General features: G+C 46.4%; 1 protein-coding gene across 1 annotated transcript; it reads left to right on the top strand.

Moving 5' to 3' along the window:
- Positions 1-1,477: 1,477 nt before the first annotated feature.
- LOC311441934 (monocarboxylate transporter 2-like) lies at positions 1,478-25,620 on the top strand. Its single transcript, XM_084530599.1, has 5 exons — positions 1,478-1,570; positions 1,881-2,134; positions 15,203-15,346; positions 20,154-21,017; positions 23,160-25,620. Exons 1-5 carry the CDS (start codon positions 1,500-1,502, stop codon positions 23,444-23,446), a joined length of 1,620 nt encoding a protein of 539 aa, XP_084386725.1. The 5' UTR covers positions 1,478-1,499; the 3' UTR covers positions 23,447-25,620.
- The last annotated feature ends 582 nt before the right edge of the window (positions 25,621-26,202 follow it).

Raw genomic sequence — 26,202 nt, 5'->3', positions numbered from 1 at the left:
TGTTTACCCAGAGAGTGACGTGCCAGTGCTTGCTGCAGAGGAAATGCCTTAAATTACATCAAATTTAATGTTTCTGCAGAAGGAAACTCTCCCATTTGCAGTGTTGTACCTGATCCTGCGTCCCTCTGCTCCAGGGGTTTCCCATCAGCACATAGCGCAGTGCTAAGGATGTGCCTTTCTTCTGTCTTGAGTGTGGTGGCTTATATGTGCTCACATGTTTTCATTTTTGGCAGAAGACAGAAACCAGCCACTAAAACTTGATTAGAAAAACTCCAGGAATCCCAAACCCTCTGTAGGAAAATGGGAGAAAACCATCCTGTCCCATTCGCTGTTGCCTTATTCAGCTGCGGACAGGGATTTTCATGCTGGGGAGACTTCCATCGTGCCCTGCAATGGCAGAATTTGTATTTTCAGGGCTGCATTGTAAAAGCTTGCTGTAAGGGTGTCTGCAGCTCATAAAGTGACTCTGGGCTGCACCAGGACAAAATTCGCCAGCTCATCGTGCTGTGGCCCTGCACCCATGAGTCAAGGTCTCCTGCTCTTTTTAAGTTTACTCAATTTTATAGGAAGGAAGAAATAGTAGTAATAAAACATCTTATGGATGTGCTGTAAAGAGGTCTTTAAAGCTGTAGATTAACTGCACCGGGCAAATTACTGAGCAAGGCACCGATTCCTTCCCCCTCTCTGTTATTGCCTAATTGCCTATGGATAAAAATGGGAATTCTGGTAACTCGGGCTGTTTGGGGAGCATTGGAGGGTGGATGGAAATAGGGAGGAAAGGAGACCTTTCTCGTTTCATTACAGGTTGGTGTGTTTGCACCTGAACCCAAAGGGGTAACTATTAAAATCTTGTTATTTCGGATATAGCAGTTTGTGGTGCTGAAGTGAGACGGAGCGCCACACGGGATCAGTGAGCTCCGTCTCTCCATGTCCTTGGGGAAGCCCAGGCAGGCACACAAATCTGCCCAAATCATAGCCCAGCCCTCGTGGTGGCAGGGTGTGATGCTCGCCTGCCATATCCATCTGAATTTGCACAGAATTGGGACTGAGAAGACTTGTGGGTGGATTCCTTTTAGACCCGCTGTTACTTGAGGCAGGAGGAGACAAGGTGGAGCAAGACACGAGGCTGGCAGCAAAGCTGCAACTTTCTAGCAAGAACAAACAGTTCTAGTGTTTCCCCAAAAAGACTTCAGCGGAAAAAGTGGAAAATACAGTGAATAAGGGAGAGCAGACAGTGACTGCACATCTGACCAAATCTGCTGTGATGTAGTTGTATGAGTACAGGACAGCAGGAGGGAAGAGAGCTGGTAGAAACAGGAAAAAATCCTAATTTCCGTTTAAATGACTGCGGATATTTAATTAACCCCAGTGGGCTGGTTGGGTGCCAGTGCTTGGTGTTGTAGGGTGGTGAGGGAAAAAAAAAAAAAAAAAAGTGGAAAAAGGGAAAAGCAGGTAAACCCAGAGGGGGCTTGGTCTGCTGGTTGTGTGGGGCGGGTCCCATGTGGGGCTGTCCTGCGTGGGGCGGTGCAGAATCGCCCTCCCCGAGGGGCTCAGTGCTGCGATCCCACAGGTGGGTGCTGCTGTGTGGGGCTGCGGGGACCCACGCGTGGCCGGGGCTGTCCTGGGGGGATGTCCTGGGGTGGTGGGTGGGGGCTGCACCAGGTTGGAGCCGGCGTTTTTAATCATAGCCACGTCCACGGGGTGTTTCCAGCGCTGTCTGCCCCAGTGGCACTGCCGATGTTCTTCGCGATAACGGCGACGCTGCAGAGGGGGACACTAAAAATTAATCAACAGCCCGAAGCGTGGGGGCGATGCTGTGGTCGCAGCCTGGGGCAGCGCTGCCAGCACTGACGCTGCCCGTTTGCACTTTTATTTTGCAGGGCTTCCCGAGGAGCGCTGGGCTCGCGTCCCCCGGCCATGCCGTCCCCTGCTAATGCAGGGCCAGCCCCCGGCCCCCCGGACGGTGGCTGGGGCTGGGTGGTGGTTTTTGGTGCTTTCATTTCTATCGGCTTTGCCTACGCCTTCCCCAAAGGCATAGCCATCTTCTTCAAAGAGATCCAGGGTTTCTTTGACACGTCCTATAGCGAGATCGCGTGGGTCTCCTCCATCATGCTGGCCACCACGTATGGCGCAGGTGAGTAAGCCTGCCCCAGCTGCTGGGGTGGGTTTGCTGCACAGCAGAAATAAGTCAGAAATCTCCTTTCCGGGGCAGCGTACAGGGAAGGCGACGGTGTCCTTCTGAGCTGCTTTATCAGCAGGTTTATCTTCTGATCCTGTTTCCAAATTCATTCAGGGAAACATGTCCAGATGCAGAGCGCAGATGAACTAAGGGGTGTTTTTTGGAAGTAAACTGGTGCCAGCTGGGATTTTCAAACCAGCCTGGTGCTTACAAAAAGTTTCATTTTCCGTGCCTTTTGGGCATGTGGGGGACTCCCAATGCCTTCAGATATGTGATCTGTGACCAGCTCGCTGCTGACACCCCCGAAATTTCCAGCTGGGTTTGCAGCACCTCTGTTGTCTTTCAAAATAGGATCCACTTCAATGCAATGGGCATGGAACCACGTGCAAGCCTCTATAAAGGCACACAGCATCCTCAGCAGCAGAGGCTGAGCTGTGCAGCGTGCACAAGCACTGCGCCTTGTCCCCAGCCCTGGGCTGCTTCTGGGGCTTCTGCTTCTTGGGCATCATCTCAGCAGCCTCCTGGCTGCTCTCCTGCCTTCAGAACTGCCAGCAGAGCATGGTTGTGGGCTGCCTGCTGTCCAGAAGTCAGATAACCTCTTAAAATTTCCATGGGCATCAGTGAAACAGCCTGGAGAGCAGGCTGGTGTCAAACAGCTGGGTCTGGGGCGCAGCCAAGGGTGAGCATGGAGTAGAGCAGTAGCTGAAGCAGCTGCTGGTTTGTTGTGGCAGGCTGTAATTACAGCAATGAAATCACCAGGGTCAATCATTCTTATCACTTGTAAAGCAGTGCATATAACTTTGTTCTTTTTTAAAATCATTTTGATAGCACAGTAATGACTCAATGAAAAGCACAGTCTGCCTTTGATTAAATCTGCAAGTGCAGGTAGACAGGAACCGTGCTCTGTAATTGCAGGAAACTTCATCAATATTTGTCCTGGCTCTTAAATAAATTCTGAAAATATTCTTTGTTTCTAAAAAGAGATTTTTGATTTCCTTAGTAATGCACTGTAGTTTTCTCTAGAGAGAGTCGGTAATGAAAGTAATGATGCTTTGTACTGTAAAGGTTTGCAAAGTGGAAGAGATTCTTGAATCAGACCCTATTGTGATCCACTCAGTGCGAAGACATGGTCCCAATGACAGTAGCTGGGCTGAGTTCCCCTCCAAGAACCCACAACTAGAGCAGCAGTTCAGAAAGGCAAATCCCCTGCCAGAGTCAGTGCTGCTCTCCCAGGACACCTCAACAGGATGCTGAGCCCAAGCTGAGGCTCTGGCATACATTGCCACTGGAGCTTGTTATTAAATGCAGAGAAAACCATTTTTGCTTCATCCCTGACAATATAAATAAGCAGCCAGCAGTGAAAAGCAAGCAGTCAGGCTCCGTATGGGCTGAGCGGGAGCTGATGGCAAGTGGATTACTGCACAATGGGGGACAGAGAGAAACACTGCTGTGGGAGGCAGGCAAAAAGAGTGCCTCTCATTTAGGTATTACTTAAGCCCTGCTTTACAGGGCTGGGGTGCATTTCAGCCCGATTAGCTGGTTTCAGTTTGGGTTTGCTGTGATGTGGAATGCTTCGGAGGCAGTCAGGGAGGGGGAAGAGGAGCAGCAGCCAGCCCATGCCTGTGGTGTGTTCAGCTGCCTACAGGGGAGGGCCTGGGAAGCTGCATGGTTTAGAAGTCAAAGAAAGATGACTAATTTCTGGTACAAAAAGGATGTGAATGTGTGGAGGCTGCTGTAAATTTTGTGGCTGGTACTGAAATTGCACAAAGTCTGGGGTAGGTGTTACCTGGGGCTCAAGGCACCGTGGTGACGACCTCGGGATTTCAACCTGCTTGCAGTGGCCGCCTCTTAGTGTGGTCACCATCACCCAGAGTGATGCCATGGGAAGCCCTGCTCTGCTGCAGGGCGGGGGGAGCTCCTGATGGAGCATCCCCCAAATAATATCCTCTCTGCAGACCACCATGTGCCAGAGCAGTCTGCCAGCTCTGCTGGCACCGCCAGCTCGCCCAGCTCCTCTGCCCCATGCCACCGGTGCCTTGGCAGCGTGCCTTTGGAGGGTCTGATGCCCTGGCTGATAACAGCTTTGTTTGCAAACATCCTCAGGAAGCAGTCCCTCACTTCCTTGGCATGCTTTTTGGTGTGGGGACTTGTTTTTAGGCTGTGCTGCTTAGTGTAAACAGAGTTTATGCTGGCATTTAATAAATAGTGCAAACGGAGCTCGGTTTTGGAAAAAGCTCGTGTGAACTCACCCAGATCCACAGAGGAGCAGCTCGGCTGATTGGGACAGCACGGACACAGATTCGCAGTGACCACCTGCGGCTGCGGCTTGCAGCACCAGAGCAACACGAATTTTTCAGACTAAGACTGAAAACTGGGAGCCGAGACCATTTCTGCCCTCCACTTGTGGTTCTGTTCCCCTAGGAAGCTGTTTTACCCCAGCTGCAGCTCCGGCAATATATATTGCAGAAGTTTTAATGTGTCTTATCCCCCAGTTTCTTAATCCGAATGAGGTTGCAGAAAGCAATCCTGGCCCTCTAACACAGGCAGTAAAACAGATTAGTGTGCAGTAAAGCGGACAGCCTGGACTTTATGGCAGGGCACTTGTGCCTCTCCCCAGTGCTCGCATTCAGCCGCGGCATGTTTCTGGCTGTGGACAGCAAACCTCTGGGCAAGGTGCACGAGGGAACATTGCTGTTCTCTGCCCATGTCCCCCAGGGTGAAACTCGGTCGGTCTGATAAAGGATTTCCGTTTTGCAATGTCTCCACTCTTTTCTTGCACGGGGTGAAGGCTCGCCCCATGTGGAGGGATGGTGGAGCGGAGCCAGTGCCTGGTACAGAGGGGAGGCTCACCGGGCCAGGCAGAGCTGCCCCCTCCTATCTTTGGGGTGACATATTTCAGCCCAGGCCACCGGTGGGTCCCTGGAGATAACCACTGCTCTGGAAAACAGCGGGCAGAGGAGCCCCCAGGAAAGGAAAGATAAAACTAATTTGGTGGTGGTTTGGTCACCCTGTCCAGCACTGGGGGAAGCAGCCAAATATGTTAAAAATAAGGAACTCGACGCTACTAATGTAACAGCAGCGATGTTCTTGTAGCTCTTACGGGCTCCTTGAATGTGCTGAGGAGGTAAGGATAGGGGGCAGGAGAAATGCCTTTTGTTATAGCCAGCTGGTAGAGCACGGAGGCTGCTTTCTGGCACATGGGCCAGAACAGAGAGAATAATTTAATATCTGGGACAATATTTGCATTTTCAATTATTTATTTACTTATTTTTTAATGATAACTCTGTGGCCAAAATGATCTTTTTGCCATTGTAATGGAAGAACAGAAGTCAGCTGAGTGAAATGTGGAGACCAGATCCTGACACAGTCATTTCAGCTGGTTAGCCTGAGTAGCTGGGGCTAGCATGGGAGACATCTGACATTTTATTCTCATTTTGAAGAATCTTATTTATTTATTTGTTTTTGCTATTGCTGTGCAACTGAGCCTTGTGTCTGTATTTGTACAGAGTTTGTAGATGTAAACCTGAGCTACTTGTTTTGTCCCTTAATATACAAAAACAAAACCAAAAACGTGCATGAGGACTGTACCTTGGTTTTGTTCTGCATGGAGTGCTGTGGAGTCTTTGTCTTGGTCGTGCCATATGCTGCTGTGATGCCCTCCTGGTCTCCATGTTGCTGTTCTTATGTATCCAAATTTCTACTGAAATTAGGGAATTGCCTTCTGCCTATTTTACAAAGAGACAGAGAGCCACCTTTAGCAAATACAACAAAAACAAGAGCATTTCTTAAGTAAAAACCTTATCCCAAAGCCAGCTGGTGTTTATTACTTTTGTTATTTATTATTTATTGTTTTGAAACTGGATGAAATGTCTGAAGTTTTAATTCTGGAGATGCCCAATAACTGGGTCTTTTCTCCAAAGAAACTTTCTCCCAGAGCTTGTAACTGCTTAATAGAGCATCAGCTAAAGCAGCAAGGAAAAGATTGGGAAGTTGAAAGTCGACTGCTGACCTTGAACATTTAATCCAAAATTTTATAGCCGTATTTTATTACGTTGCTGGCATGATAAATTGCAGTGACAGGTTTAGAAAGGACCTTACAACATGCAGTGGCGTAAAGCTATATTAATAATGAGTTTGATTCTGCAGTTCTTAACTTAATCAAAACTGTGTATGCTCTCTTCTGGTCTGGACCGAACCCCACTGAAACCCGCTCTGCCTCCAGAAGACCTCACCCAGCGCTCTCCACCCATCCCAAGTGCTTACAAATAGCCCTGAAGCTAACCACAGCACCAACAGGGGAAACTGAGGCAAGGAAAGGAGGAGTTTTTCCAAGGACAAGCAGCAAATGATGACAGAGCTGGGGCCAGCTGTGGGATGTGCAAGCTCTCTGTGAGCCGGTTTTGGTGCAGACAGGGTCCTGATGGGCAGGAGGTGCCCTGACTGGTGGAGCCAGGTGGTTTTCTGTGTGTCCTGCCCAAAGCTCGGTGCCATTGACAGCACTGACAGCAAAGTATCATGCATCGGCACTCCCTAGTTATGTGCTTACAACATTGATTCCACAAAAAAATTCAAATAGGGCTTTCACTAGGATTTGCCTAGACACGCACACGTCTGCCTGGGTTTCTGTGTAGGCTGGAAGAAGCACTCCACGATGGCTATCTGGTGTCCTGCTGCAGCATTACCTGCAGTGGACAGGCTTGGGGACCAAGCCCAGGCGCTTCTGGCAGAAGCACAGCTCAGCAGTGTGGTGCTGGATGCCTCCTTTGCTTATTGTGGCCACCTCTTGGAGTCCCACCAAGTCAGTGCCTCCCCATGTCATTGAAACAAGGCGTCTTCCCACACCAAGGCACTCCCTGGTGTAGCAGCACCATTATCGGCATGGGTTTTGTTAGGGAAACCGGGTGAAGAATGATTTGATTTCTGTAATGGATGGCACTGCGGGTTCATATACTTCTCCTGGCTCTCAGAGAGCACTCAAGCCCTGCAAGGTCACCACATATGTGCTTATATTTTTTATTTTTTTAAATAGCCCTGTTCTAGTTAAGAACGATAATAGCTATAGGTTCGGGTGAAATATTTCTGTGTTCGTGGACTTGGTCACAAAGCTTTATCATTTTGCCCTTCATTGGAGCTAGCAAGGTCACCAGGCAGGAGTAATAGAGCTGTGATGGACTTAATAAAAACAGAGATTAATAAGAACGAGGAAGAAGAAAGCAAAGGATTTTGGATGGGGAGTTGTTAATGCTTCACATGCAGGTATAAAGCCCAGGAGCAAGTTGCAATCCCCTCCAAAAAGTAAAATATACACACGCAAAGGATTCTTGCCCCAGGAAGGACAGTGTGTGTGTGTGTGCTGCTGCAGGAAGGGGTGCGAGGACGTTCATGCCAAGCTGTCCTGCAGCACTGCAGTTATTCTGCCCCTGGGTGGCTCTCCAGCATAAATCCTCTCTTGGTCAAATCGTGTGGGGTTTCTAGGAGGTGGACAAAGCCCTTGGAGGACATGTCCAGATAGGGGCTGTTTGCCTGTACAGCAGGGTGTAGAGGATGTTACCCAAGGGCTGCTGATCTCAAGGAATAAGTGTTTCGGCTGTGGAGGGAACAGATCTGTAGCTGGGCTTCAAGATGGAAGGGGTGAAAGACTGTGGTCCTGCCAAAGCAAAAGCTAAAAAAGTTATGGAAAAAAAAAATATTAAAAAGCGTGAAGTTGGGACCTGCTGCAGGTGAGCAGCTGTGGGCTGCTGAGATCCCAGCCAGCAGCCTGGGGAAGGCGCTGAGTGCAAGCAGCCGTGTGCTCGGCACCTGCCACGCTGTCCCCTTGCAGGAGAGTTATTTAATTGCCTAAATAAGAAGTGACACGAGGGACCTTGGCTCCTGCCCTGGTTTTGGAGCTTTTGGCCTGTGGCACCTCCGTACGCTCCAGTTGTGCAGTCTGGAAATTGAAATGCCGAGGCACTGATCAGATAAGATTGCTGGATAAGGACGAGGACGCTTTGTCTCTCTGAAGCTTGGGTCTTGCCTGCTTTGTTTTCCTATTATTTTTTCTTAACATCAGGATGCTTCTGTAGCAAATGCACTTATGTGTGATGGGAGGTCATGCTCCCTGACTTTCCAAGGCCATGTCTGGAAGGGGAGGCTGCTGCAGCTTAGTTTGTGCCCCGGGTTGTTATCTCCACAGGTTTTTCAGCTGGCTGTGTTGCCCATGCCTGGGAAACCCAGCACCGTGGAGCAGGGACGGGCCAGCCTGATGACCGAGGGGCACGTGTCCAGGCAGGCGTCCCCATGCCTGGCTCTTGCATCTCACAGGGGTTATGCTACAACAGCCCTGCTCCGCAGCATGTGCCCCAGCTCTACAAGCAATGCCATCACCCCCTTTAATGTAAAGAGCCTTTTCCTCACCCACAAGGGGGCAAGAGGCGGCTTCTAGTGACTCGTTAGCTATGGGAGCTGCTATGGCGTATGTTGGACTTCACTCAAAACTGCCAACTTTTGATGCAAAGCAATAGTAACACAAGGCAGCAGGACATTTTAGGGGCAGATGGGTGTTTGGAAGCTGCCCTTTGGAGACTGGCTGAGGGCTATGTGACACCAGGACTGTCACCTGGGGTGCTTGCTTGCTGCTGCTTGCCCTCCAGCCCCAGTGCGTGTGGTTGTCCTGCCTGCAGCTGCACTGCCTGGGGAAGCAAGGGGGTGCTCCTCCACCACTGCCAGTCCAAAACAAACCATCTGAACCCAAAAACTGAGACTAATAATGGCCTGTGTTATTACCAGGTGCCAGCAAGTCTTCTCCAGAAGTCTGGAGCAGACCCTGGTAACAGACACAAGCCCTCCAGGTGTCCTGGACCTCAGACTTCTCTAGCAAGGCACAAGACCCGAAAACCTGCAAGTTTTTACCTTTCCCATCCCTTCCCCCCTGCTTTGCGACAGTGCCCTGTGCTTTTTTCGGGCCGTGCATCATTAACGGGTGCTGATTGCTAATGCTGACCCCCAGGCCTGGACGCTGGTGTGTGCTGGCAGCACGTTAATAACGCCAGGCACTTCTTTCATTGCCTGCGTAACGAGGAGGCTGCTCTGCCACGAGGGGTGGTGCCCTGCTGGGTGAATTATGAGGCCAACGGCACTGTTGTTATTCCTCCGAGGGAATGAGATTATTACTGAGGAAATCACAGGCCTGCTCCTCTTGTTGCTTTACTACCAGCCTAATAACAGACTTTGCTTTATTAGGATAAATGATTTTCCCCTTTTCCTCCCAGCTCCTCCTCACGTCCCCAGCAACTCCACATAGTCAGCTCCAGTCCTGTCTGGCCAAGTTCTGGAGCTTTATCTGTGTTTTCACAGCAGTTTGGAGACTAAGAACTATCAGGGCAGTTTTTCTGGTGTCTGCACATCGACAGCTCTTGTCCCCACAGGAACCTGGGAGAAGCTGAGCTGTGCCTGCAGCCCAGCACTGGGGACGCTGGCGATCCCAAACCCACCACCGCTGGGGCTCAACAGCATGGGCTGCTTTAAAGCTTTGCTGTTTTGTCATCTGCACGGCCATCGACTGCTCTGAGCAGCAGAAGCACGGTGTTTGCTGTGGCTCTGTGCCACTTTACACGGTCAGAAGGTCAGCCTTGTGAAATCTGCAATAAGCCCACGTTGCACAGAGGCCTCTGGGGTGCGGGGCTGCCTGAGCCCTGCCCAGAAATATTTCACCAGAAATTCAGCCAGGCCAGGTTCTGCCCAACAGGGGGAAATTCATTTCTGTTAGTATTAGGTTAAGTTAAAAAAAAAAATCACAAGCCAGACAAATAAGGGATATAGATGTGGTCAGAGGTATGGGAGAGAAGAACGCTTTAAATAGAGCCCTTGTTAAAAATACATTGGTGTTTTGCACCAACACTGGAAGTTTTGCAGCTCATAAAAAATTCATAAGGCTTCCTGAGAAAAACAGAAAAGCAATTCAGGTGTCTATCTTTTGAGCACTGTCATACTTGCAGGAGTTTAAGCCAGTCTGGATTGATATTTCTTGTTAAATGCCATGTCTGTGTTTCCATCCTGCCCGGATCATAGTTCAGTGGCTCAAAAAGAATAAATGACAAGATGGTCTGGCTTCGGGGGGGAGTGGACGGGAGAGCCCAGGGTGTTTTGCATTTTCTTTATGGTCTTACAATCTCCTCTTCAGGGTCCTTTTCACTTCTGCAGACATGAAACTCAAGGTGAAAAGTAATTGGACAAGCTAACAAATGAGCCGGGGCTTGCTTGCTTTCCCACCGGCAAGTTGCTGTGTTCTGCTTGCCACCAGGATCAGCTGCTTTGACATGGCCTTCCGTGTAGCAGCTAACAACTAATGGAAAGCTGCCACAGGTGTGAGAAAAGAGAGGCTTTATACAGGACAGGCACTAAACCAGTATGATTTATGTGGGCTGAGGATAGTGCTTTCAATTACAGCAGTCTTCCAGGAGTGCCGTGAGCCCAGCAGCATCTTTAGGGAATATTTGGTGCGAACTGTTGCTCTGCAGGCTGCACAGTTTTATGACAGGCAGCACACCCGTTTTCTGCTCCACAAGTGTCTGGGGTGCAAAATAAGGTGTTTCTGACCTGGCTTTCCTTCTTCTTCCCCAGCGGATGATGGTAGCTCCCCTGAATAGCATGTGTGTCCCCCAGCAGTGCAAGGAGCAGAGCTGCAGGCTCAGCTCTGAGCAAAGCCAGCAGCAGGAGCAGGCTCAGCTTCCTCCTGTGCCTATCCCTGTCTGGTGCCATCCCCTTGCCATGGCTGATAAGTGATCTCTGAGGCTGGAAGGTCATCAGCGAGCCACTTGCTGGGATGCAGAAGGGGCTGCCTTGTTTCCTAAGGCTGGCTGGGTGGGAAATGCTGTCCCTTCCCACAGCTGGCAACCCCGCATCAGCATCCTTGTCCCTGTAATGCAGCAAGGTGCAAGGGAACGATTGAATTTTAGTTCTAGTTTCCCTATTAGAAGTGGCTGTGGGATTTCTGCCATGTGGGGACGTTGTGGGGATGATGCTGGCTCGGTGACACTGCTGGTCCCCAAGAGGCCACGCACCAGGGACACGCTGCACAGCTGATTTGGCTTTTGCTCCTCACTGTGACTTTTGAGGAACTCTGAAAGCATTCACAAAAACCTCTGCAAGGTCAGGCCAGGTGAATGGCAGCTTCCTGTACACTTGGCCAGCTACATCTCCTGCCCTGTCCTTGCCTGGCTCTGTTAATTAAGAGACAAAATTCACCCTGCCTCCTGCTCCTGCTGCCGTCAGCTTGCAGGCAGGCGGGGTGGTTTCATCTGGATTTGAGGCCAGGGAGCCTGTGGTTCCTGCGTGTTGGACCAGGCAGGTGCGAGCAAGTCAAGGTGCCTTGGGATCTAAGCTGCACGCGCTGTTGCTGTAATTGTTTTCGGTGTGGTAATGCACTGCATCTTTATTCTTCTCATGCATGCTGCATAACCAGTAAATGACAGGTCCTGCTTTTTCAATTCCTCTGTGTTTCCAGGGGCTGTCACACTTTTAATTTTTGCAATAGCTGCAAGCAAAGCAGTAATCATGTTTCCTATTTCCCACGACTGTGGTGCTGGCTTTGTTGTTCTTAATTCCTCTCCTTGACTCGAGCTATTTCGTGTTCTCTACAGCTTCCCAGAACACTGCTGTTTAATCTGGTGTTGGACGGCTGATGGGCTCCCCGCGGGACAAGTGCTGTGGGTGGCATGTGGCACGGCAGGGCAGGAGAGGTGCCTGGGATCTGTTGGGGGTGACACTGATCATTGAAGACATCAGGGCAGGGGGGAGGCGTACGTTTTTGTGATTAGTGCCCAAATTGGCAGGGTTTGCGTGCCGCAGTGTGCACAGCTATGTGACATGTCGCGTGCTCCACTTTCTGCTGAGAGATGGGACAGCTTCTGAAAGGCTGCTCTTAAAGCCCATGGAAAACCGCCTCTACGTTTCTGTCGGTCCAAATGACTTAAGTGGAAGTAATCTGGGGGATGTGATTTGCTTCGGTGCCTTTCAGAGGTCTGCTCAGCACTGTTACAAAAGCTTTGCCCTGGGAGCTGCAGTATGGGGAGGTTTGGGTTCCCATCTGGTGCTTTCCCTGCAGGTTGAGTGCTCGTTGTGGCCTTCACTGTGGGTGCAAGATGCTGTGCTCCTGGCCTCCTTCTCTAACTGGCTGCACTCGGTATCTTCAAGGTCTCCAACCCTCAGCCCTGTGGGGGTGAGGGTGGTCAGGGAACACAAATGCTGTCACAGATGTGTGCTGTCATCCCAAATGCTGTGCTGCTTTAGCAAAGCAAGGTCGTGGTGCCTTGAAGTTAGAAGGTTTTGGGGTGTGAAGGAGAAAGGTTTATGTTGCTTCGGAAGTGATTCTCCATTCCCTGTGGGCACGGCCCAGTCCAAGCTGCTGGCACTTCTGAGACCACAGCTCCCCACCCAGACAGACAAACAGACGGGACTGATTAACCCCCTGTAAAACTGATAACACACCCGACAGCGGGTGAAGGCTGCTTGTGGAAGGTCACGCAGACCTGCTGCAAAGCGTTGCTGAGAGATCCCATTGACTGTTTGCTGCTTTCCTGCTTTTCCATTGCTTTCCTGCTGTGGCTGGGAAAGACAAGACCAGGGAGCAATTGCAGACTCATGGCTTAATGAGTGATCTCCGGAAAGCCGAGATGTCGTTGAGGATGTTGCGTGTCCATTGAGGCTGCTGCAGGGGAACAGCCTCGTGCTCTCATTTGCAAAGGCATTGGTTGAGATACGGGTGTTTGCTTTCACCTCCAGCCCCTCCTCTGGCCCCATAGCCAGGAAGCAGAGCACAGTGTGTCCCAACTCCAGCACCTTCCTGTTCATCATCTGCTGTCATGCTCCAAACCCATCATTACGGATGGGTGTAGCCAATATGACAGCTCGTGGAGTGAGAGGGACGTGGATCCGTATGTCTTTTCTTGAGGTGGATGCTGCATGAGTAGGATATGTGGGAGCATTCTGCTTTGGTTGTCACAGCTGGCACTTCTTTCTCCAGGAGCTGCCCCCAGTCCGAGCAGGAGACAGGCTTTATCAGGAGTCTTACAGGCTTTGAGTGCTCTGCTCCATGGCACAGCATCCCATAGTTTTAGGGCTATCCTGAAAGCCCCCTTCCAGCAGGAAAAGGTAATTGAAACCACTTTTTCATAGCTGAGTAATTAGATTGATTCTGGAGCAATGCGGGCATGTGGAAAATTGAAAAACGAGTTGTGTGCCCTCAGGCTGCAGACAAATGTGGTGGTGCCTTTCCTGAGGAACGCCGGCTGCCTCTCTTGGATAACAGGGCACACTGAGACCATCTCCAGCATGCTGCAAGTCCAGGTCCTGTCCAGGGGAAGCTCAGGGAGAAGGAAGTCCCTCTCCTGCTGTGCTGATCTGACATCTAAATCTCCCCAGAACATATTGAATTCTGTAGCACTCCATGCAGTGGAAGGATGCATGAGTGGGAATCCAGTTACAGGATTAGGAGAAAAGCTCTCGGCATAGTTGCATACTCACAGAAATTTTAATCGAATAGTGTGTTCGGTGGGACCAGCTCACATATCCCAGTTTCAGGGATGCTGTTAAGACTGTGCTTGTGGGCTTTTCATTTCTGAGTGTTTTGACCTTAGACACCTATTGGAAAGTATTTTGTGTGTTACAGAAGTAGTGCTGGGCTTTGTTCCCCAGATTAAAACAGTCATATCTGCTGTATTGTGTTCTTGCACAACCTAACAGCTGAAATCTTGTTTGGATGCTGTCAGCCACACTGACGGAATGTTGTTTTTTGGGTCCTGCTCTGGCATTATTTCAGGCTGAGTTTCTTTAATCAATGCTAAATATCCTTCCGACTGGCTCTGTGGTGAGGCAGATCCCACAGCCAGACTACTCAGAGGATCTGTTAAGCCTCAAGTAACAGTGTCCAGTAACCTGTGTGTGGAGAGCGTGGGCTATTCATAATGGCAGGAATGAGGGCAAACAGGCACACTAGGCTCCGAAACTCCACTGCTGAATAGGGAATAGCAGCAGAAATAGTCTGGTATGGAAAGACACTAAATGCTGCCTGTATCCCCATCTCATTTTTGGTTCAGGGGTTTTGGGTTAATACAGAACCTTTTCTTATATCTCATAGCTTGACTTCCAGACCAGTCTTTCCTGCTCAGTTTGCTTCCTCTGCTAACATCTAACTTCTCAACCTGATCTAACTGTAAAATTGTCTCTGCTCTGAGCAGGAGGTGGGATCTGGAACTACCAAAGTGCTTCCAGCATCCGTTACTCCGTGATTCTGATTTTTACTGGTCCTCCAGCTAACTGGGACCAATATACACAAAAACTACTTTCTTTCCTCTCCTGACCAAAGCTGCTGTCTTGTTTCACTTCCTTAGATTTAAATGCTTCCTTTCTGTATCCATAGCCATTGTTAAGCTATTTCCCCATTTCCCTCTTTCATAATTTTGTGCTTTCCTGAACCACCTCTTTACATAAATGCAAGACCAAACCGGTTCTTTTGAACCAGTTCATCCATCATCCCAAACTGTTTCTACCCACATAGGCTGCTATTAAGAATTAATTAACAGTTGTTCTGCTCAAGTTTCAGTCTTGGTCAGCAGTATCGGAATTGCATTAAGTAGAGGCATTAAAAATGCAACAGTATTCACGATATCAGCCTCAGAATATGAACCAGTGCTTTGTATGTATATGGTTTAGCATCCTAATAAACCATGAAGCTCCTGCATTGGGATCACAGGTTCACCTGATCTGCTGTTGCTGTTTGCCTTCTCTGATGAAACATTAAAGTCCTGGGGGCAGGGACTGTCACCAGTTACACAGCCACCGTGTGGCACAGGACGTGCTGCCATCCCCACATAGCACAGATCATCTTTCTCTCTTTTTTTTCCATTTTCTTCCTGAAGTCTCTCTAGAAGCTGTCAGCAGTACATCAAGGGTACTAATATTGCTGTGTTTTCCCTACCTTCTGTCACTCATGCCCTTCTGTGAGATGATACCCACCTCAAGGACCCTTTCTAACGCTTTTCCCAGGTCCCATCAGCAGTATTTTAGTAAACCGCTATGGCAGCCGACCTGTGGTGATATTTGGAGGCCTGCTGTGTGGCATTGGGATGGTCTCAGCTGCCTTCTGCACCAGCATCCTGCAGCTCTACATCTGCGTGGGCTTCATTACAGGTAAGAAGAAAGCATCTCCTTTGGACTCGCACCTGAAATTCACTTCTGATAGCTTGGGCATCCTCAGCCAAAGGCAGTGGGAACCTGGTGGGATCAAAAGCTGTCAGGACAGGGACTCTAACTGGTTAACTGCTCCAGCTGAGCTTTAGCAAGGAGCCTGTTCCCTGCTAGGCTCCGTGTCCCTGGCTGAACATTGCGTGCAGGGGCTCAGCAGGGGACGTGCTCCTTGCAGATGAGTGCTGTCAGCCAGAGGCGATGGTGAGGATGGCCAGCCCTGCCCTCGGCTCCTGCTGAAGCAAATGCAGGCTGACTGCGCTCTGCTGTGGGCAGGGCAAGCCCTCTGAGGTGCCAGTGTGACTGTGAAGAAGACACCTGTGTTCCTATGTAACGTGTTACCTTCCCTCTGTGAGATGTATGAAATGAAATTTCAGGGGGTTGCTTTGGTTTACTTGCCATTTGCCTGCTTGTGAGGTAAGGAGGTCCTTTAATTGAAAATAATAACCACTTAGAGTCAGTTGAAAATATGCAATATTCTCCCTATAGAGAAAAAAATATATATATTTCCTTATTGAAATTATCATTTGAATTTTCTGTAGTGAAAAGTGAAACTCCATATTGGAAACTCTATCAGGAGAAGGCATGGGCTCAGTCCAGCATCTTTAAAGTCTGCAGGTGCTGGGTTATTGCTTTTAGAGGTAGATAGATTGGAGTTCTCCATCTGTGTGAGTATAAATGCTTAATTGCAAGCATTTTTCTTTGATTATTTTGGCTAAGGTACAGACAATGTTTCTTCCACTGCAGCTCGGACATCTGCCTGAAAGCATGACACAATGAGTTCAAAATTGGCTTCTGAGGTTGCAAGGTGTATGTTTTAATGAATGTTCCCTGTCTCAGTGCAGCTACATTAGGTATTGCTACTTTCTGAGGAAGAAAAGTGTGAACCTAACATTTAAAATCAATAATACCAGCCACTATCAAGGTAAATTGGGACAGAAAGTTTGTCTTCTTGCTCTCCTACACCAATATTGCTTTATCAAATCTGCACAGTAGTGAATAAATCCCCAAGTAGGATTCCCTCTCTTAAACCTTGCTCTTTCAAAGGAGAGCCACTGTAGCTAGATAAAACTGTGTTGCATCCGAATGCATAAATTTTGCAGATTCCTTGAAAGAGATTCCAGACACGAAGCGATGAGAAATAAAAATAACCAATGGTAACCAATTCAAAATTTATCGATGCATGGGCTTGCATCATTCTCTGCTAAATAAACATCTAGCAGGTTGGCTCATGCTGGATTAGTACAAAGAAACCATAAATCCTTTGCTATAAACATACTTTTTTTTTTCTTCTTTTTTTTTTCTTTTTTTTTGTGAGCAGAAGGGCTCAGGCAAGGAACAATGCTGAGGGAAGGCACTGGCTTATGTTTTCTAAAGTACTGTTGTCTAAAAAAGTTCCTGGAGGGAATTTTGCACCCAAACCCGATAGGATTTGTGAAGATCCTGCTCTTTTTGGCCTCTGACTCTCTTTGCAAACCTGGCCCATCTGCCCACTCCAGAGAGTCACTAATACGCATTGTGTATGGTGCACACATAACCCTCATGGCAGCAACAGTACAGGGACAAAGTTGTCCTCGTGTCCCCTCATCTTTAATGCTGCAACGTTTTCTCAGAGCAAGGCACATTTCTTGTTGGAGAAGCCTTCCCCTCCTGCATGCTGCACGAGAGTGGCTGTATGGATGAGGTCTGAGCTAATAACCCATCATTTCCAGGCATGGTGTGTGTGCTGGGGAAGGAACATTAATTTGACAGAGAGAGGGAGATGCTTGTAATCCTGCTAACATGCTTGATGCCTTTAATTATGCTTGAAGTGCTGCTGCTGGTCAGGCCTCACATGGAAGCATTCAAGGGCAATTATGAAGCTGCCTGCTTGTCATGTGGCAGAGACAGGAGTGCTGAGAGAGGAGAAAGCCTTCTGCAGGGGCTTTTTGCTGCTAAAAAGCAGCCTGTAAACATCACAAGTTTTCCAGCCTCCTTCCTAGACTGATGTCAAAGACCGTGTTCATGTAACGCCTTGGGATGGAGGTGAAAACAAGAGAATTGGTACGAGGAGGTCCCCGCCATGGTCCTGTGCCTGGGGCATATTAATAGAAACCTCTTCAGAGGAGCAGAGCAAGAAGTATCTGTTTACAGCAGAGGGATTAGACACGGCAATCTTGCTTGCTTTCTTGATTATGTCTCTTCCCATTTGTATGCAGAGCAGGGGCTGAGCTCTGCTGTCAGAGGCAGCTCTGAAGCAGCTCTGTCCTTGATGTCACCGAGCTGTGGGCTGCATGAGGCACTTCCCTGCATGTGCTGTAAAACCCAGGTTCTCTTCCTTGCTCGTCATTTGTTTCCCTGTAGCTCCTAGAAAAAAGAAATGGGGTGTGCAAGCTGTTGCCCTGGATGGATGCCAGCCTGGATACCTTAAAGGGTAGATATTCAGGCACAGAATATCTTCTTCATGTTTGAGGTAGCAGCAGCAGATTTCAAAGATAGTTGCAAGCCAATAATGACTGGTCAGAGTTTAGTTCAATCTCCACCAATTAGGCCACAATTAAATAACATGGGATCTAGGGTGAAGGACATTGACTAATGAGACTGGAGTCTTTGCCTCAGCTCTTAGAGTTGAGCATTGAAACACCTGGTAGGGTATTCCCTTGCTAACAAAGGGAAAACAAGATCAGTAGCTACTCTTTTCACTTCTTCTCACTCCTGTAGCATGACTTATTTCCTTCTAATATGAGGGAGATGAATTTAATCTAGGGAAGGATGCCCTGTTTAGCACAAGCTTGCTTCTGTTCATGCAACACCACCAATAGACCTCTCTGTTGTATCCTTGGTAAGAAAATATAGTTATTTGTGTAACAATTTCAGTCACAGAAAAGCTACTAATAGGTTCAGAAAACAGGAATAAAATTGATATAAATATTTCCAACTAAAGCCATCCAAAAGCTTGAAGTAAATTGAAATTCCAGTCAGTCAATTTGAAACTCTCCAAATTTAATTAATGGGAAGAGCATGAGGTAATATTAAATTAAATTTGTCTGACTGGCAAATTAATGTTCACATAATAAAGATTTGAGTTGATTATTGGTTAAGTAGGTAGCTGGCATCCAGTCTGATTTTCCTTCTCACGACACGGGGTAGATCCAAAAAAGGATTCTGTGAAACTAATGGTTCAATTCCTGCACACAGCTACCAGCCTGGGAAATGAGGAGCTAAAGCAGACTCCTTATTTAAACTAATTCACTGTGCTGCATCTTCTTGGGTGAAAATAGTTCCCATTTCTAAGTGCTGTCAGGGTTATTCTCTAACAACACTGTGCTTTGCCTACGTAGTTCTCAGGCTGGCCCTCCTTACAGGCATGAACAGGCTGTACTTCCCAAAGGCAGGCCCTACCAAATGTATGGACTCTTCAGAACCAATAACTCGTGCTGAAAATATTTCCTATTACAACTAGTTTTAGTGCTGCCATTTTGATTTCTTTTTACTGTTTTAAACTTCCAAGTAATTAAAAAAGAAGAAAAGGAAGCTGAGACTTGGCAAAAATCATAATTGTGCAAAACCATTCAAACTTAAGCTATCCAACATCAGTCGAATTCTGCTGCATCAGTTCGATTCTACTCTATCAGCAACTAATGATAGTGTTCCTTAATTAATTTTGAGAACCCTGACCTTTCTAAATTCTCTTCTGTAAAGCAATATGCCTAATTATGTACTGCACAGTTAAACAAACTAATTATATAGACTAATGAACAAGAAAAAATCTGCGTGACCCTATTTTCAGGATCCGTGTTCTCTGGTATAATCACTTCAAGGATTACATTTCTGCTTTGTTCTAATGTGGCTCATTCTTTCCTAGATGATAGGGTGAAAAATATGTGGCATGATTTTTAAATGTCATTTTGGTGGAGTTCTGCAAATTTAACTTTTTAAGGAAATACTACAAATCAGAGAAATATTTGAAAAGATTATTACATGCTAGTGCTCTTAAACAGAACCATAGAAAGCTGATGGCATCACAGCATTTGGTATCTCTTCTTTCAGATTTTACCTGTGCAAAAGAAGCTGATTAGCTGAATTAGCAGCGCGGATTTATAATACCATTTATATATCTAAATGTAATAAAAGTACATTTTAATTAAAAGAAACACTCTAGGGTCCTGTTTAATTAGCATCCTAGTAGCTGTTTTGCTGCATACTTACAGACCTCTTAGTCTTTTGCATCAGACCTGAATTGCTTAAAAACCAGACTGGGAAGGTTGATGTCGCCTTTTGGCGCAGGTCTGTCTGCCTGGCAGTAGTGCTGGGTGCCCACCACCCATGGGAGGGTGTGCCAGCTGCAGTTGGGCATGGGAAGGATTTGAGGCAGAACAACCTTCCTCAAACTAGGAGCTGTCATTTTTTAAAATCCATCCTCTCCTCTGAGACAAGGCTGCTCTGTCTGACCAAAACCAGCCAGCATTCATTGACAGTATAGTTTCAATTTGTTCCAAAGCAAACTCTTTGCAATAAAGTTTGCCCCTCAAGAGGTTTACAGCACAAAATGGAGGTTTACGGAGCAGATAGTTCTGTGACCAAAGGTATCTTTCTGGGGCCTGGTTCCCCACATTCTTCAGACGGAAATTTAGTGGTACTTTGAGCCCAGAGTATCATATTGAAGAGCCACCAGTGAACCAATGCACCATTAATTTGCCTAAAACAATGAGCGGGGGATAAAATTGGTGTCAAATCTTTCTTTGTGTATCTCAACTATTTTTCTCTGTTCCAGGATTTGGCCTTGCTCTCAACCTCCAGCCATCAGTGATAATCATAGGGAAATACTTTTTAAAGAGAAGACCCATCGCAAACGGCCTCGCTATGGCAGGGAGCCCTGTGATGCTTTGCACCCTGGCTCCTCTCAACCAGTTCCTTTTTGACAATTTTGGCTGGAGGGGCAGCTTTTTAATTCTTGGGGCAATTTTATTAAACTGCTGTGTGGCTGGAGCTCTCTTCAGGCCCATTGGGGCACCCAAAATCCAGTCAAATGAGGAAGTGAAGGAGGTTCTGAAAGAAGAGGTCACTAAGGATGCCATGGAAATGAACAGTTCCACGAATATCCCCGTGGAGACAAAACCAGAAGAAGAAGAAGCAAAGGACTGTTGTGAAAAAATCAATAAGTACCTTGATTTTTCCCTCTTTAAGCACAGGGGTTTCTTAATTTACCTGATTGGAAATGTGCTCATGTTTCTAGGCTTTTTTGCCCCCATTGTTTTTCTGGCACCCTATGCAAAGCACATCGGCATTGATGAATATTCAGCTGCTTTCCTCCTTTCAGTCCTTGCTATCGTGGATATGGTTGCCAGGCCGGCCACTGGCATCATTGCAAACAGCAAGTGGGTCAGGCCACGGATCCAATACTTCTTCAGCTTCTCCATTGCTTTCAACGGTGCCTGCCACCTTCTGTGCCCCCTGGCTTCTGGCTACAAGGGGCTCATCATTTACTCTGTCTTTTTTGGCTTGGCTTTTGGCATGGTTTGTGCCATGCTTTTTGAAACTCTCATGGACCTTGTGGGAGCTACCCGGTTCACCAGCGCCGTTGGCTTGGTCACCATTGCAGAGTGTTGCACAATATTGCTGGGACCACCTATAGGGGGTGAGTGTCTTTCCTTCCTCTACTTCCTAAATGCTCAATTCTTTTTCTACAAGGGGCACACCACATCTGGAAAATGCCATATTTGTCTTTATAAAATCTGACTCGGCTGTGAATTAAATAAATTCATAGGTGACATCCTCACAGTCAGAGGTACTGTCCTGTCCATGTGGAAACTGGTCACCCTTAAGAGTGCAGCACAACTAAAACATTTAATTAGGTTCTGTGTTCTGTATGCATTTGGATATATAAAGTTAAGTTCTGCCAATTCTTTTGAGTATGACAATATCATAATAAATTTGAAGAAGGTACAGAAAGAAGGTAGTTTAATCCCATTTCCTGGATTTGAGAGTGAGAGCTAGCTAGTACTCTGTATGACACATCTTGCAGAGCCATTCAGTTCTTCATATTACCGTGTAGCTCATGCAGTGTGACACAAGCAGCTGTATCCTCTTGCTTCTAAGAGATTCATTATTTAATTAATGACAAACAAAAGAGGATACAATTTAAAAATGACCGCTTTCTGAGTTATATAATTTTCTGTGTGGAAGATTAACTTAATGACCAGAGACTGCTAATGAGGCCAAAAGAGTGCTATGTAATAATCAGTAATATTAATTTTGTAGGGTTTTCCCCACTATTTTAATAAGCAGCAAATTTATTGGTTCTTTGGCATTTTAATAACCTACTGCAGGGTTCTGCTTTAATGAACTAAGTAAATTGTTCCCAGTGTGTTTTATGACTTTATCTTATTCTCAAAGGAAAAGAGGCGAGACTATCCTACTGTTGAATTTTCCAATACTCTACTCATTAAAACTCTCATTGAAACCTATTCAGGAGACCTCTAGGTCATCCTGATTAGCAGAAAGGGAAAAAAACATTGCAATTAGCATTTGGCTGATGTTTCGCCAGTAACATGAAAAACCGTACATCGAAAATGATGTACAAAGACATGTAGGAATGATTCAGGAAGAAACAGTGACCAAAACCAGTTAAAAGTTATTTTTTTTTTCTGTGATCAAGAAATCTATTTGGTGGCTATAAAATCTCTTGTTAGTGTAATAGTGGAATAATTAATCATCAGCTTTTCAGCGTTAAGGGTCAGTCAGGAAGTAATTAAAGGTCCCTCATTTTAAGGAGGAAAACGTATTCCAAAAAGTCAGAGAGGTAATGGATGATGGGCCAGTTTCAAGGAGGACTGTCTTTACAATGAAGGCCAGGTTTTGAGTGGGTCTTACTTTAATTAGGATCTAGGATGTTAAGAATGGTCCGTGGTGCTCCAGTAAATGGGAATTAATGCTCAGGATCATAATCCCAACAAGATTTGCATTACATTTTGACATAATGGAGAACAGTGACATTTCAATTAAGCCGTCTATCTTCAATTACTCTGTTACTCCCTAGCAGAGGCATTAACCTTTGAGAGGAACCTGTCACATTTGTCTTGGCAGTGAAATTATCTGACACTGACAGCATCATCTTTGCTTTCCTGGGAACTAATGTTTTCCAGTTCCACACAGCACCCTTTCATATTCAGACCACAGGTATAAATGCAGAAAGGGCAGCCACGACCAAAAGCTGGGTCCCTTCTGATGCTAGTGAATGACCCGTGGTGGAATAAATTGGTGGGTCTCTGTCAGGAGTCTGAGACAAGACCCAGTGGCCACGTGCCATCTCACAAAGCTCTTCCCGAAAGCTGCCCCTTTTGTTGGCAGCCTTGGGACTAGCGAGTTGAATGGATGTCCTTTTGTACTTGGATCACTGAAGACAACTGAAAGACAGTCTGTGGACTCTGTGATCAGAGGACTTAGTCTGCATGTAAAAAATAGATGTGCCTGAAAAGCCTGCACTTTACAATGTAGATTCTCTGTCCCTTCCATTTTACTGTACAAATTTTAGGTAGTGTTACCTACATCGATGTTAACTACCACAGGCTGTAAAGTGGAGCATGTGTGAAGTATTTGCAGGATCAGAGCACTTGTGGAAGAGATCAGAAGTACAGAGAATGTTTTATTTTATCCTACAGCCACGAGGGTGTCCCTTTATAGTTAGGAACTCAAAACACAGTATCCTTGCCTTCATCGTCTCTCTTTCTTTTTTTCTTTCTTTCTTTTTTTTTTTTTTTTTTTAATGTATCTTTTACAGGAACACTTATCGATACCTTTGGGGACTATAAATATATGTTCATTAAATGTGGAGCTGTGATGGTCCTGGCAGGAACATTCCTGTTCATCATGAATTACTATAATTACCGCATGCTTGCCAAGGAGAAGAGAAAAGCAAAAGAAGAGGACCCTAAATCTGTAAGGACAGAAAGTGAAGGCAGAAATAACTTGAACAAAGATACTGTACAGGATGGACCTGAGTTGGAACCTCTGAGAGAGGAACAAGAAAGACTAAAGAAGGAAGTGAATGGCACAAATGAAGTTTAAATCTGTTCTTGTGGGCTGAACAGGAAATTACTTCTGTGTTGCTTAAGTTGGCACTAGCTGTGAAATCACACTAGGTTTTTAATTTTTGCCCTATGCTCTGTCATGTGAATCCTCTTCTTTGTCTTAAGAGAAGACTAGAAATGAAGCTGGGATACACAGTGCAGTATCCATTCACATACCAAAGGATCTGAACCATTTTTCTTCAGATGTTTCCCATTTCCCAGAGGGGTTGTATAGAAATGTAATCATCAGTCCTACTCCAAGTACTACACTTCTATGCAGTGGAAAGACCAATAGCCATCAGGGTAAGCGCAGAGCCCTTCCACCAGTGTGAACGGGCTTTACACTGAGCATTGTGGTGGCTGGGTCTTTTCACCACGCAATCCAAATGCTTAGACTGTCTTTGACTGCAGTATCAAAATTATCCCAGGGATTTGGTGCTGCCTTCCATGGCCAGCTGTGCTGTGATTGGCACCTCTGTCTCATGAAAAAGCAGAAAAAAGTAGAATAGACCTTATGCTCATGCTAGAGCCACCTGAGCAGAACGAGGGCAGTACCTGCCTGTGCTGGCAGCAAGACAGCCTGTCCTTGTGGCTGGAGTGTGCTAAGAAGGAGCTGACTTGGGGTGGCTCCTCATGGCTTGACTATGGACTTTCTCAAGGACCTCTGCACTTAGCAAAATGCCTTGAGAGAGGTGGCATTATGCAGGAGGGCAACATAAGGCCAACATGCTGCAGGAGTCTTTCTTCCAGGTTGTTTCAATGTACAGGGCGGAAACTTAAACTGCTTAAACTTTGAGCAGCATTCATACTGTGCAAATTCTTTATTTTTTATTTTTATTTTTTTTTCTCTAGGAGGTTACACAGTCCTTATTAACCAATATCTGAGTGCCTTACATTTTTTAGCATGCTTTTTCTTCACAACACCCTGGTGAGGCAGTAAGTGTTGTTGCTGCCAATTAATTGTACAAATGAAGAAGAATGAAGAAATGAGAGGCGTGGAGAAACTACGGTCATCACTGCATCCGTGAATAAAGCTTAGACACTCTACAGCTGCAATGGGATCCACTGCCCTGAGCTGGGAGCCTCAGCCACCTATGAGAGGAAAGATATCGTCAGCTGAGGAGGGGAGCTGAAAGCCTGCCAGCTGAGCACAGGCATCCCACTGCTAGAAAATAGCACACACCACGGAGAGGTGTGCATTAAACCACAGCCCTCTCTGCAGTGCAGCCTGCCTACTTGGTGTGTTGTACTACTCAGGCTTAGTGATTTAAAACAGTCTTAGTGCCGCAACCTTGTGCGACTCTTTTTCCTAGTTTTGTTGCATCCATCCTGGGTGGAATCCAAACACAGCTGTCTCCTCCTCGTTTGGGCCCAGCAAGTCACCACCCAGTGCTGGTGCTGCTGTGCCTGGCGGCCTCGTGCCATCCTGCTGCATGAAATGAAGTTTCCTCGGGTCAACAACACAGAGCTGGAGCAGTTGTGCTAAATGTTGATCAGGGAAGATCTGGGCTCAGCCAGCATGCACCAATGTATTTTATAATAAGCAGCCATTGCCCAAGAGCCATGGGTGCTGAGCATGGCATCATGTAGACAAATAATCCGCCTTTTGTGGATTTAGCTCCAAATGCTGAGGTAAAAACAAGGATTTTTGAGGCAACTGACCCAAATCTGTCAAAACTGTCCATAGGCCACTTACCCCTTTCTTTTCTTCAGTGGCATCCATATGTGATTAGATGATAAAGTCTTTTTTTCATGTCTTTGTCACCTAAGAACTCTATTTAATTAAAATTTACATACATGCTATGAAGAATGACTTGTAAAAATCCTTCCACACATACACTGTACTCTAAAAGGTAAATCACTTATGTCTTTTTGTACAAAACTTTTCTAGTGAAGTCTTTTTTTTTTTTTTTTTTTTCCCTAGAGGATAATGGTCTCTAGCTATTGACATCAGTAACCTTATGCTGTATCTTGTATTTTTCTAAAAAAAAAAACAACAACCAAAATCTTCACAATATATTTAGCATTATGTTGCTGTGTTTTTAATATTCCTTATTTCTGTCAAATATATGATTGCTAAGTAAGAAAGGCGTTGATAAGAGGTCCTGAACATTTTCTAATGCACTTTCTGGAATCTTTAATACACTTAATAAAACTCTTCTAAAAAATGAAGTGAATTGACATTTGTGCACTGTGATCTGTAGGGTAATGCTGCCTTTTAATTTGGTAAGGAACTTAACCTAATAGGGTTTCTGGCTCCACATACATGGTAATAGGACTCTTGATCATAGCCCCTTATTCCAGGGCTACCACCAGGAACCCACTCAAGCCTTTTGCCATAGAAACAGGTACTGCCTTTAAGACTACAGTACTATTTCTATCACATAGGAAGCCAGACTATTTTAATACAATTTTGGACATTAAGGCTGTTTTTCAGGGTGGGTGGCCTGCCTTTTCCCTGTCACCCTGCCTCCTGTCCCCACTGTGGGGTCAAACTTCAGATCACATCTCCCTGATTGGTGCAACGATGCCAAAAAGCTGTGTACTTTTAAGCATATGAGTAGCTCCAGAAATGCTTTGCTGAATCAAATCCCATGAATTCAATACCTTGCAGGCTCAAGCTATAATCCAGGCTTGGAAAAATCTCAAACTTTGCTAAGAACATTTTCAGTTATTAAAAATGACTGTTGCAATATAAAGTATCCATTAGAGAAAGATCTTGTGAAGGAGTAGACGCTGCCTTTGCATCTAATT

This window comes from Aythya ferina (assembly GCF_964211825.1).
Source record: "Aythya ferina genome assembly, chromosome: 10".
Classification (NCBI taxonomy): Eukaryota; Metazoa; Chordata; class Aves; order Anseriformes; family Anatidae; genus Aythya; species Aythya ferina.
This window is presented reverse-complemented; position numbering and strand designations above follow the sequence as displayed.

Coding starts and splice junctions, on each gene's coding strand:
- LOC311441934 (XM_084530599.1), top strand. CDS start 1,500: ATGTGGGGCTGTCCTGCGTGGGGCGGTGCAGAATCGCCCTCCCCGAGG. Junction 1,571..1,880: donor TCAGTGCTGCGATCCCACAG/GTGGGTGCTGCT, acceptor TTTATTTTGCAG/GGCTTCCCGAGGAGCGCTGG. Junction 2,135..15,202: donor GGCCACCACGTATGGCGCAG/GTGAGTAAGCCT, acceptor CGCTTTTCCCAG/GTCCCATCAGCAGTATTTTA.